At 35.6% G+C, this 13,564-nt stretch overlaps 1 protein-coding gene across 2 annotated transcripts in view; it reads left to right on the top strand.

Annotated features, from left to right (window-relative positions):
- Positions 1-13,564, top strand: part of pde4d (phosphodiesterase 4D, cAMP-specific) — a 168,714-nt gene that overhangs the window by 8,594 nt on the left and 146,556 nt on the right. For both annotated transcript variants that reach the window (XM_083555344.1, XM_083555345.1), the window contains one exon: positions 9,986-10,215. In XM_083555344.1, the coding sequence (XP_083411470.1) occupies positions 9,986-10,215 (230 nt within the window). The remainder of the gene's footprint in view (positions 1-9,985; positions 10,216-13,564) is intronic.

Below are 13,564 nucleotides of genomic sequence, written 5' to 3'. Positions count from 1 at the left end.
GTATCTAAGTTTCAATTACTGTCCAAACCATTCAAACTGTTCCAATATTTTTTTTTACAGTAGATACACAAGCTGCCCTGCACACAAAAAGATGATGCTCTTATAGATATTCTTTCCACAATCAAGACAACAAAGGAGACTATCCACTAGGCTTGGCTATTTAAACTAATTTATACTGTTTAGTCAATTCATGTGTAAAACTTTAGCACTTTTCAGCAACATTTCAATATTAATTGATTTCTGTATATTTCGATGTTGACCTACAGTATGACACGTGCATTTATACAGGATGGAACAAATACACCTCATACCAAAATAACACCTTGGATCAAAAGTAATTGATTTACAAGTATGGACACAGGTGGAGTGGTAATTCTATATTATTTGAACAAATGGATGGGGCTTTTGGGCACTACCATTTTTGGGTCAGTAAATTTTTATAACTTTTTAGTTCTTATTCTCCAAATATCAATCTCACTGCATTGAGCAGCATTACACAAATGTGTTATCTTAAATAACATTGCATGACCCAGAATTGCAGTATAAAAGTAATATGCTGGATAGACAATGTAGTTCTGAAACATTTCTCTTACTTTCATTTCCTCTTTGCTGCTATCACTGTCCCCCCCCCCCCCAAAAGCAACAAAGTCATGTGATGTAAAGCATCGACCATCACCATATTTCCTACACCCAGATTAATTTAGATCTGAAAATATCAAACTCATATGGTTTCTGATTTTCATGGTTGTACAGCAACCAAAACAAATCCTAAACAACTTAATTCGATTTTGTTGAGCACAGGAAGTAAATATCCACTCAATCCTATCTCAAACATGTGGAAGGTTTTCTTCTTTAAGAATGTTCCAACATTTAAACACAATCTATTCAAGTCTTGCATGATCAAACCTCAATAAGATTTAACTTCTGGAGGTACCAATTAGTCCTACTTCTTATTACCTCTTCATTATTAAAATATTGTTCTAGCTTTTTTATTACTTTGTCTTGTTTTGTACTGTTTACTCAGACATAATGATAAAAAACCCTCTTATTACTTAGATTGATTTTCATTTCTGACTTTATTTCCAAAGAACAAGAAACAGCATCTCACTTTTTTTTTTATATCCAAGCAGTTTTAGACCCTCATAATTGAATAATTATGCAAAGGAAGTTTAAATATACATTAATTTTCTCAATTATACTGCACCTTCATTTAATATAGCAAACTAAATGTGTCAGAGTTGACAGTGCCAATATAAAGCAGGTTCCCCCTTTATTTATATTTAATAGTCTGCAGCAGCCGAGACTGACTTAATTAAAATGTTTGCATCCTCAACACATCTGTGGAAACACCATTAATTATATCTAATGCTTGCTTATTTACTCTTATTGACTGATATGATTGCACATTCCGTGCAGGTAATAATTAGGCTGTTTGTGAACGGCAGAAAGCTTATGGGAGGTTAATTTGTTTCCCATGGACCTTTTCCTCTGATGTTGTTCACTTTCATTTGGTTAATGTGTTGCTATTGAAGATACGGCTACAAGATTTAGAAGGACATTTAGGTTTGCCTCATTTTGCAGTAAATGCTGAGTTTGTGGTCTGTATGCAGAAGAGATTATGGAATAATAGCATTGGGTGTTAGTTTCTCAGTAGTGCGTTTCAGAAACAAATCACCGTTCCTATGTCATTAGTTCCGAACTTTAATGAACAGTAAAACAGACCTGATAACTCAATAGAAATAGTGAATGGTCGCACTGAAAAGGGACGGGGGATGGGTAAAACCACACTACTGTATCAATATAGTGCTTTCACAATGTATAAACTGTAGTTTTGCACCAGCCACCATGTACTTAGGGGCAGAAAAAGCTGCCACTCATCTGGTTTAGTCAAAAACAGTATATATTAGAAATAGTGCATTTTTCCTAGAATAGAAAGACAGAAAATGTGTATATAAGCTTTTCCAGTGTCAAAAAGAGACAAGTGGCAGCCATTTTCCCCTAACGCCTGATGTTTACCATTGAACCTTTTAGATACACACACTCTGGTTTCTGCCAGAACATGTGTGACTGCTTGCACTGACCAAAGAAGGAAAGCATACAGCATTTATACTCACTTCGATTACTAACTACTAGCCTGTTTTTACTTTTGGCCGAAGAAAATACAGCTTTTGACCGTTTTAATCATTTTTACAAGCTCTTTTCAACAGGGCCATTATTTCACATATTCCATATTTAACCACACCAGACGTCAAGTCAGACCAGCTGGTAGCCAATAAGAATCATGCATTTATGTTAGATCTACAGTACATTTCTGCCTGAAAACTAGACTCTGAGCATAACAATTTCTAGATGACAGCTTGCGAAGTTGGCTTCTGTAAATTAATTAATATAAATATTAATACATTTTAGTATTAATAAAAATATATAAAGGTTGGCAAGTCTGGTAAAGTAGTAGTCATACTGCTAATTATTTAGTCAAGCCTGTATGGGAATATCATATTAGAGTTGAATGCTTGTAATACAACAACCATAATGGATGTAATTAGCAAAAGGTTTGACAATCTCTCATATATTCCATTATCTAGCTGCTTCTGGTCAGGGTTGAATGAAGTCTTATAGTGTTATAGTGTTGTTATTATTTTTTTTTTTTAACCATGCCAAGTCTTTATGACATGACAAATAGAGCTGTTTGTTTTCATGGGAAAAACACATTGCTGCTTAAGGTCAAGCCACATGACAAAATATATTCTTGACTTTTCTGTTCAGGAGGTGACATACTGTTTGGCTGCCAGCATTACCGAATCAAAGTAAAAAAATTATTCATTAGTAATGAGACGACTACTTTTGGATGATACATAGAAAAAACACTTTTGGTGAATAAGCTTGAGAAAAAACTATTTATAAATAGCCTGAGAAGGATTATAGAACCTGGTCTAAGGTAACATAAAATACATGATCTAGTACCAGTGGCAGGCCGTGCATTTGGTACCTGGGCCTTCAGTGGGGACGTACCCGACTTAATCCACCTCTTAATACCACTAATATCACATCGCAATTATAAAAAACATCAATACAATACAAAAACACAACATAACAACACGTGGCATTACAGAGAGAGAGGCATTTTGCATATGGAGGGTGAATACCATTTTACTAAAGAAAGAAACCCAGTTAAGACTCCAAACCTCTACACTACAACCACAACTGTGCCACCTACATCATCTGGAGCAGTTCAGAATCAATATCGCTCTAATAACATGACAAAAACATAAAAATGTAAATAAAATACAACCTACTCACCAGAGCTGCACCAGAGACCCCCTAAATTTGCACTGCTCCTCAGAGGCTGCAATTCAGTGGTACCGCTTGTATTCACTGGTCTGGAAGTGGAACAACTCTTTCCCTGGTTGAGACATGCTAGTTAGCTTTGGGGTTGGACGACATCTTCTCACAATGTCTAGCTTTTCTTGTAAAGGATTTTTTTTTCGTGTATATCCACGACCTAAATCAATTTCTCTTCCTCCTTAGGCATAAAAATGTTTAACTCTGATGTATTAATGTGTGCAAAGCTACACACGTGTTATGCTAGTTGAACTTGGCTGTAACAGTTTCTCTCTGACCAACTAATCAGAGAACGGAAAAATGCTGACATTATTCGCTATGAGGAGAATGTGAAGTCTGATTGGTTAAAAAAACAGAGATATTTATTAAGAAGACTATGGTTAAAAAAAAAAAAAAAAAAGGCCAGCAGTACTGATTCTGAAGGCCCTGGGCAGATTAGATTGACATGGCAGCACATAGAGGCTGAAATCTGATTGGACAAAAAAATCGAACATCCACATACACAAACTGGAAGCAGAGCAGCCGAGAGAAATGCTACGAAATGAAGAGAATAAACTGTTGGCAATAAATAATACAATTTCATGGAACAAATATTAGAATTTAGGTTGTAAATGTAGGTTAGTGCTTCTGATAGTGTTTAGGCCAGCAGAGAAGGCTTTGCTGGTCCTGACCGCCCGCCACTGTCCAGTACAAATAGAACAGGTAATAGCAATACCTAAATATATTCACGTCTTAGAACGATAAACTACCTACTGGATGATTGGTTGAAGTATGCTGAGGAAGCTTAGTAAGCCTTTCTACATGCTTTGAGCCAGTCTGGTGAAAGTAGATCTTGCTGATCACTGCTGTTGCGAGTCCACAGGGATGGGAGGCTTATACATCTGCAGGGCTTGGAGTCAACAGGAGGCAAAATTGACAGTAATAACAGGAACGAAAGGGGATTTCAGAAAACCCACGTTTTTCCTGATTGTCATGCTCGTGGTCTTTCCTCACATTTAAGTAATATGTGAAACACAGAAGCATCTGGAATGGTTGTGCCTGGCATCAAAAAGAGAGTGAGAGATAAAATGTTAGTGAAAGAGGAAGAAAATATGGGTAGGGGTGGTGGAGATGGGGTATATTAAGATGTAAATGCTGTACTAATAGTATTCCCTCATGCGCTGCTGTCTGTGACTTAAGATATTTAAATGATTAGTCATGCACAGCTGTTACTGATCTGCCAAAGAATGATTGACACAACAAATTAAAATAAGAGGGTGGGGGGAACAAATATTAAAACTTGTGTTTCTGCATTGAAGCATTACAAAATCTCCTCCTAGGATATGAGATCCTATGATCATAGTGTCTGATCTGTGGCTTATGTAGATCTGCAAGACATCTGCTTTTATTCAGCCATAAAGAGGAAAGGTTTTGATTTTAACATTGTTTTCCCAGAATACAAACCTATAGTTTGAAAGACAGGGTTCAGATTAAATTAACTGTTAAATTAACAAATATGTAGGGAAAAATAATACATACAGATGTTTTCAGACAGGTAAAGTGTATTATATTTAATCAAGCAATGAACATCCTTCCATTGTCTATATATAAAAATGCCATTAAGGTCCAATTAACATTAGATTTTGGATCAGGATGTTAAAGAAAAAGAAAAAGGTGATAATCCCTTCATCCAAAAAGCATAATGGCTCAGTGAATGAAATATATATGAATCATATGCTATTGCCTTCACACTCACCAGATCTAAACCTGTTGAATACCTATGGGATATCTTGGAGTGGTGTGTTAGATAGCACTTGTTAACACCATCATTAAGACGGGTGATCTTTCTGAAAAAGGTTCCCCCAGTACAGGTCTGTGACTTAGAAATGATTCCAATATACACCAAAGATGTTTTAGTGAAACACAGTGTCTTAAGTGTCAGTTGTTTTGCTTTTCCATTATTTGCCATTTGTGTGTATTAAAATTTATCAGCAGTTCATTGTAACTATCAAGTGTTTATGAATGGGCACATAGTTACTTATATTAATAGGCATTACAAAATTTGATAAAGGCATTACACAATCTTGGTAATTTTTTTTTTATATATAATCCTATAAAACACCCGTCGTGTTTTTCACTCCATTTGAGTTCTTGTTAATGCAGCAGAAAGAATGAGCCTGTGACTAAGCTAATTTAGTGTAATGTACTTCACCCACATATGTGTATGATAATGTGTCTGATAATGGTTACTTCTATTACATTTTAAACCCGTGCGATTGATTACTTTCTAAACCTTCTACAACCTATTCAGATTAATACTTGCTAGCTGCAATTACAGCTTTCAGTCTGTAAACAAATTACGACCAGTTTGGAACACCCCTAACCAATCCCACTGCATTGCTTTGACCTTGTGTTTGGGACCATCGTTCTGTTTAAATGTGAAGTTTTCCGTAGCCTTTTTAATAGAATTAAGCAGATCTTTATTTTCCTTCATCTATTCTGGATTTAATAATAAAAAAAAAGAAAAGAAAAAAAGACTAAATTCTAAGAAAGACACCATTCCTGGAGCATGACACTGCCACCACCATTTTTTAGTAGACATGGTCTGCATTGAGGTATGTTTAGTAAAACACCCACATCTTTACTGGGTCACTCTTGTGCTTTCATATACTTTAGTTCCTCTTTGAGCAATGGTTTCTTTATTACCACCCTTCAATTCAGTCCTTAATTATGTACAGCTCTTGAAATGGTGGTCTGGCGCACCTTCACTTCACTCTCAGCCACTGTATTCTCCAAGGGAAAGTCCTGTCTGTGTAGTAGATAAGTGGCTTTAACATCCTTTGAATGCTCCACAGTCTTAATGTTCACTCCTTTTAATCAGAATGACACAACTGTGTTCTTGTTAAGGAAAATATTGATGTTGAATTTAACAATTCACAGTAAGAGAACATTATATAAGATACCGGCAGGAAACATTTGATTATTTAACCTTTGTTATTTGGACAAATTAGATAAATTATAGAGGGTTGATTTTTTTGCAAACTACTATATGGTAAATCTGGTTGTTTTGCACCCAAGGGATAAAATTAAGTTCCTGAACAAGAAAAGAAATATATGACAATATATAGGGAGCACAGAGGAACTGGTTAATGCATGACTCCTTAAAAAGCCATTTGTAGCTCTGCCTCTGTAGTGTATCACTGATTCAGCTGCTATAGACATGCATGATGTGTCAAGGCATTCAACACCATCTAGACCTCCATGCATATAGACCTTCTACATTTGTTAAACTTTTACATTGCTGCTGCTCTTAAAGATGTAATGGATTATGAATGATCTATTACAACAAATAGTCCATAGTTATGTAACAACTGTTTTTTGAAAACTTAGAATGGGGGGAAAGTGTGTCTGTTTTTATTGAATGGAAACTTATATGACAGCTATGGCTGGCCTGCAACACACGTTTTCCCTTGGCCATAAGTTTGTATAACAACCAGACACACGACTTTGGCATAATAACGGAGTGAATTTTGCAAGGTTGAATTCATGCTGATATGAACACTAATGAATAGTAAATTGGGACAAAATATTTTGATAGTCTTCACTGTAACAGTAATACTTCTATAGTGCATTTTTCTATAATAATAATAATAATAATAATTATTATTATTATTATTATTATCATCATCATCATCATCATCATCATCATCATAAATCGATAAAATTCTTTAAGGGCTGCTATAAATACATGATTGTAGCATCCAATAACCCTAAATACCAAAGGGAAGAAAAAAGCAAGGCAAGGTTCAGAAGACTAGAAAAACAACAAAGACTACAAAAAGAGTCTACCATAGTTACAAAAGAGGATAAATACAAGAATAGCCATGACGCAGTGCAATACAATACAAATACCAAGCAAAGTAAGAGAGAAAACACAACACTATTAAAAGGGCAATAAAAAGTGAAACACAAGACAGGTTTGTCCAAGATCTCAGTGCAAAAAATTCATAATAGAGGTTTCCCTCTGGTAATCTGGAGAGGATTTTTCCATGATGGATTGGGCAGTGTACAATGGACGTAGATTTTTCCTTAAAGCAGTCCTCAATTGCATGTGATTTGATGCGTCTTCATTTATCACTCTCAGCTGTATTTTCTGTATTCAATTGACTGTTAAAGCGTAAAACTGGGGTTTGTCACCTTGTTAAGTCTGACTGCTTATTAGATGTGTACAGTTGACATGACATGACATTCTTAAGGAAATTAAACCTTAGAAAGAAGAACATGTGGCAGATGCCCTTATCAAGAGCAACTTAGAATTATCTTGTTAATACATGTGAGTAGTTAAGAGTTAGGTGCCTTGCACTGGCATTTGGAGAGTTGTTGGGATTTTAACTCACTGCTTTCTGATCAGAAGTCTTACCCACTAAGCTACGACTTTATCTGAGATCAGGAGCTGAAATCATTGGTGATACTGGTGAATCTAAGTAGCGAGTAAAACTTAATTACATCTAAACAAAAGTGATGTGTATATATAATCTAGGATATGGATTTTTTTGTTACAGTTGAAAGAGCAGCAGACACACAAGGAGATCGTTAGCATTCGCTACAGGCTACCATGTGTCAAACTGTCCATCGCTCCCCCTCGGCCATCTCATTAGCATGTCACACACTGTGCCCCGCCTCCACTCACATTTACAACCCTCCCCTAATATGGATTTTTTTTTTTATTTCTGCAGAAAGTGCACTGATTTAACAAAAATCACTTTTTATACCACGACATGATTGTTGACATGAGTTGTCGATTCTGAATCTAAATCGAATGGTAGGATTATAATAAAGCACTCAATCAACAAATTGTTTCTATAGTAACAACTCCTTCACTTGGATGGTGGATGTACAAAATCTAAGGCAAACAATTAACTGATTAAAAATATGCTGTTATTTAACAAAAATAAAAAGGTTTTCGTTAAAGAAATGTTGAGTCAATATTTATGGATGATTCTCAATTCACCATATACACCAATCAGACAACATTGCTATAGTTTACAAAGCTAACAATGAGCAAGGCAGAAGGCAATAAGAAATATGGAGTTAACGTGGATGAGACAGAGGGAGTCAGCGATTTAAACATAACTGAGACATTCCTGATCACCTGATCAACATTATCATCTTGTCTGTGCTTGTGTTTTATATGTACAGGCTGGATACATTCATTAGGTATTAAATTTTTTTATTAGTTTTAATTAATATATTAAATTAATATATTAATTTTATATTAAATATATTCACTAGGGCTGTCAAAATTTACACGACAATAACGCGTTAACGCAAATTCATTTCAACAGCACTAGTTTAATTAACCATTAATGCAGCGTGCATTTCTGTTTGACCATTTTTATTAAAAATGTAAATAAATAAATATATAAGAAGCGAAATGAAAACTTTCAGCGCAACACACGTTTATTCACGATGTCCTTATTTTACTCAGATATAAAAAAAACTTTTAATCAGTAAACATTTGTTTAACTGATGTGCCAAGTCTCAAATCAAACACCAAAATGGTGCGCACATCCTACAATTAACCCTCTGAGGTCGACAAACGTGCCGCTGCGTTTTGTGGCATTCTTTCCGTATAACGCTCTCAATTTAGTCTTTTTTGATTGTACAGAGAAGAGCAACACATCATTCAAATCTGTAAAAGTAGTCTACTGTAATTTGTATACACTCATAATAACGACATAAAAAAATGCTGTGCTTTTGTAAAATAAAGAAAACAGACGGGGCGCTCCCTGCCATCTCTCTTCACAGACACATAAATAAAACAACCTGAATCTTACTGAATACTCGCCTCACAGACATAACAAATATCTGTATATTAAGCTCGAAAAGTCTACTTTTAAATAAACCAATTCACCTCGAATACAAATATTCTCTGAATAATGTAATCCGTATAAAAGTTAGAAGAGGTACAGTTTCTCTGGTATTGCCCCATTAGCCGTCTGTGTTGAAACATAGCAAAGGTTCCTTTTAGTGTCCTGATCTTGTTGTTCTTCTTTTTTTCTTCTTATTTCAGCTTTAGGAGTCATTGTTATTGTTATTTACAGACAATTACATTATAAATGTCATGACAATTCATTCCACATTTGTTCCTCCACTCTTTTATGAAGATGTTCCACTACATTTTGGAGTATGGGTGTGCAGATTTGTGCTAATTCAACCGCGATGGTGTTAGTAATGTCAAGTATTGATGTAGGGTGAGGAGGCATAGGGTGCAATCAGTGTTTTATTTATTCCAAAGGATTTAGGTCAGAGCTCTATAACAGGCCACTCAAGATCTTCCAATCCAACCCATGCAAATCTTTATTTAGCGGGCTTTGTGCACGGGACGTTGTCATGCTAGAACATATTTGGGTCTCCTAGCTCAAGTGTAGGGAAATTTTAATACAATGGAGAAAAAAACAATTCAATTATAAATGGACTTCATAATGTAATTGATTGTGAATAGACAAGGTATCAAATGTTATGGCTATAATAGCCATATTGTAATTCCATTCTAAATTCTTCTCTCAACTGTTTTACACAAAAGGCAAGTCTGCCGAAACCATCAACACTAAATAGCCATAGAGATCATCTCCCAGTGTGACTTTGACCCCTTCTTGCTCAGGTGTCGGACTCCTCCTTGTCTCCTGAAGGATGTCCACTCACCTGCATGGAGCCCTTCACAGTGCGAAGGCTCTCGTGTCGCAGTTTGCAGCTGCCACCACTGGTCTTTCGACAGGCTGAACAGTACTACTGCGATAGAAGATCAGAGACGGAAACGGCACAGCCACGGCCCACCAGCCCCTCCCTGAGAGCTCCACCGCTCATCGCCATCACCTCTGCTGAGAACAGCAGGTACAAAGCTGAACCTTTATATATAATGCTGGTTATATAATTCTTTGTTAAGGTTACACTTTCTGACAGGTGCCTTTTACCTATTTAAGAAACCAAAGCATCATCTAAGAGGCTTCTTTTAGGTTTAAAAACATGTAAATGCACTCTAGAGGTTACAGTTGCTTAATTTACTGTATGCTTGCATTCCAAGTGCTAGTGTGTACACGAGAATTGCCAGTGCTAAATGTACTGTATGATGACAACATCATTTGAATAGAAAGTTTTGTACACTTGTACAAAAGCTAATTTGAATTATGCAAATAATATCATTCTAACTTAGAGACTGTTTCCTTTTAGCTATTGTGGGAAACATTAGCATACTTTTGTTTGAGCTAGCCCTCGTGTATTTGTTTAACCTTCATCTGCTTTGCTGTAGTAGACTACCTTTCAGGATGTTCTCTAGGATGCTTTAATCTGGCACCTACCCATGGATAAACGGTTGCTCGGAATAATTTTTTGGTGTTCATCATGTAACTAAACCTAAAAATGTTAAACCTGCATGATAGTCTCAGACAATAAACAGCAACAATCGTACTGTTAAGTTAAGATCTATCTATCTATCTATCTATCTATCTATCTATCTATCTATCTATCTATCTATCTATCTATCTATCTATCTATCTATCTATCTATCTATCTATCTACTTATCTATCTACTTATCTACCTACCTACTTATCTACCTACCTACCACACACTTTGTCTCTTTGAGAGGAAAAACCGGAATGTTTCTTTTTCGAAATGAATGTTTACTCGACTGGTTGCTGTAAATGTCAGCTCTGAATTTACATTTGGATTTGGCATGTAACATTAATCTCAGAAACGAGCTATGCTTAGCTCTGAACCATAATTATTTTATTAATAATGAGTTCTGTATTTGTAATTTGGATCGTGCTGCGAATACCGTAGCAGCTCTGCTAAGCTGAATTGCAGTAGTCTTTTGTGTTAGCTCAGACGAAAGTGTCCGCTGTCAAATGAGCTGTGAAGGTTAGGAGGAAGAAGCATTCCTGTCAAAACAACTATTTGTTATTGTTGGAGTTTGTGTCAAATAAATTAGATAAGTGATGTGCTCCATCTAGAGACTGAGTGCTGTCAATCAGATGCTAAGCTACGTGCAACAGCAGTTTGCCTCTTCGGCATATGGTCTGAAATTCACCAGAGAGATTAGTTTTTTCATCCGCTCGCAACAGAATTAAATGTTCATTTAGTAAAGAGAACCTACATACTGAAAAACATCAAATGTTTTGATGTTTAAAATATTTGTGATTTTTGATTTGATAATTGTGTAATCCCGCCGCTAATTTATCAGCAAGTATTGATTTTTGTTTTATTGGTTCTGTGAGATGTCATGGGGTGTCTGCTGTGGTGGTGTCACATTGAAAACAATGCTAACATATTTACAGTGGAGTTTAGCATAAGGGAAAACAGGCAGAACATGTCGTTAGCTCCTGAAAAAAAAAGAACAGCAATAGCTTTTTTCACGAACCATTTCCCAGCAATGGTAATATCATCTTAATGAAAATTGCAGGTTTTACCAGAGACAACAAATTGTTGTAAGTCTGCATTGAATTCTGTCCTGGAATACTATGCAGTTCTGTACCGTTACACTGAAATAAAGCAAACACTCCTCGTAGCTATTTATCGATTTATAAGATAAATAGTGCAATGGTGATGGTGATACTATTTGCATAATATTTTAAGCTTTGCATACTGATCTGTTTGCACAAAGTCTACATATAAGGAGTGAGAAAGCTGGACAAATCCATTGCTTCACTCAGAAGGTACATTAAAAAAAAAAAAAAAAAAAAAAGCATTGTGGAAAATGTCCCCTAATCTAACCAAAAATTCAAAAACAGACATGTCAGCAGACATTTAAAAGAAAAAAACATTCAAGTAATAATAAGTAAATTTCTATACAAAATAAATCTAATAAAATTTGCCATTTTAGATCAGAGGTCTAATTATTAATGATTGCAAGTCATTCATGGTGGATGTTCTTTAAAAACGTTGGCCTAATTAAGGCACCTCTAAAACATATGTAAGTACACTGATAATAATAGCAAATTTATTATGCCACTATGGAGAATAAGGCACCTTTACTGTGGTTTTGTTGTTTTATACTTGAGCGTACCCATTTCCATCACACCCTTAATGTAGGACAATAAACAGCTTATATTTGTTCGTTGAAATGTAATAAACGACAGATTTTCTATATGTGGATAATTGCTGTAAGGAAATATGCATTACGATAGACTAATATGTCGTTGGGGTGGGAATGGGGGTTCGGGCGCTAACCTAAAACATCACATGAGACAAATCTATTGACTGTCCTTTTTTAAGGTTAATAATTGGATAATACCTTAGTATGCATACTGTAAATGGGTTTGTATTCAAATTTACAAAATGTGCATGCATCTATTAATAATTTCTAAATTAACAATATATATGTGTGGTTGGGTGATATTTTAATATAAGGACATTGAGGAATCAGAGCGTGTTTGTAAAATATGTCTATTATCCATTGTACTCAAAAATAACATAAATGCTCTTCAAAAGGTAGACATTTGCCTTTTCACCCCACTATACTACTAAAGTCATGACCTTAATCTCCACATTTGATCTAAAGAAGCTGCAACAAGATCTCAATATGTTTCTTCTTCTTCTTCTTTCAGCTGCTCCCATTAGGGGTTCGCCACAGTGGATCATCCGTCTCCATACTACACTGTCCTCTACATCTGCCTCCTTTAAACCAATTACCTGCATGTCTTCCCTCACCACCTCCATAAACCTCCTCCTTGGTCTTCCTCTTTTCCTTCTTCCTGGCGGCTTCATCCTCAGCATTCTCCTAATGATGTACCCCATGTCCCTCCTCCTCACATGTCCAAACCATCTCCCTTACCTTTCTCCAAAATGTCCTACATGCACAGTCCCTCTAATAAACTCATTTCTAATCATGTCCATCCTTGTCACTCCTAATAAAAATCTCAATATGTTTATACTTCTTTTTGTTAATTTAATACATAAGAATATGATTTCTTTTAGAAGGTAAAACAAACACAAATTAGTAAATTAAAAAAGGGTTAGGGGAAGGGCTTTAAAATGTTTAGCTTGCTCAACTGTATCGCAAGCACATATAGGGATTATCCTTCCTCGCCATTTCAGATGTTGGAAAGTCAGCCTTCCAGTTGTAAGGTTTCATGTTATGCTTGAACAGAGCACATAAAAGATAACGATGTCTGACTGAAAATCTGATAAGAAGAAAGGAAGACCAATGAAAGGTTTTATCATCAAATGCAATTTCATGGTCAGAGC

This window comes from Silurus aristotelis, assembly GCF_946808225.1.
Source record: "Silurus aristotelis genome assembly, chromosome: 11".
NCBI classification, from domain to species: domain Eukaryota; kingdom Metazoa; phylum Chordata; class Actinopteri; order Siluriformes; family Siluridae; genus Silurus; species Silurus aristotelis.
Note: the sequence above shows the minus strand (reverse complement) of the source record. Positions and strands in the feature narration are given on the sequence as shown.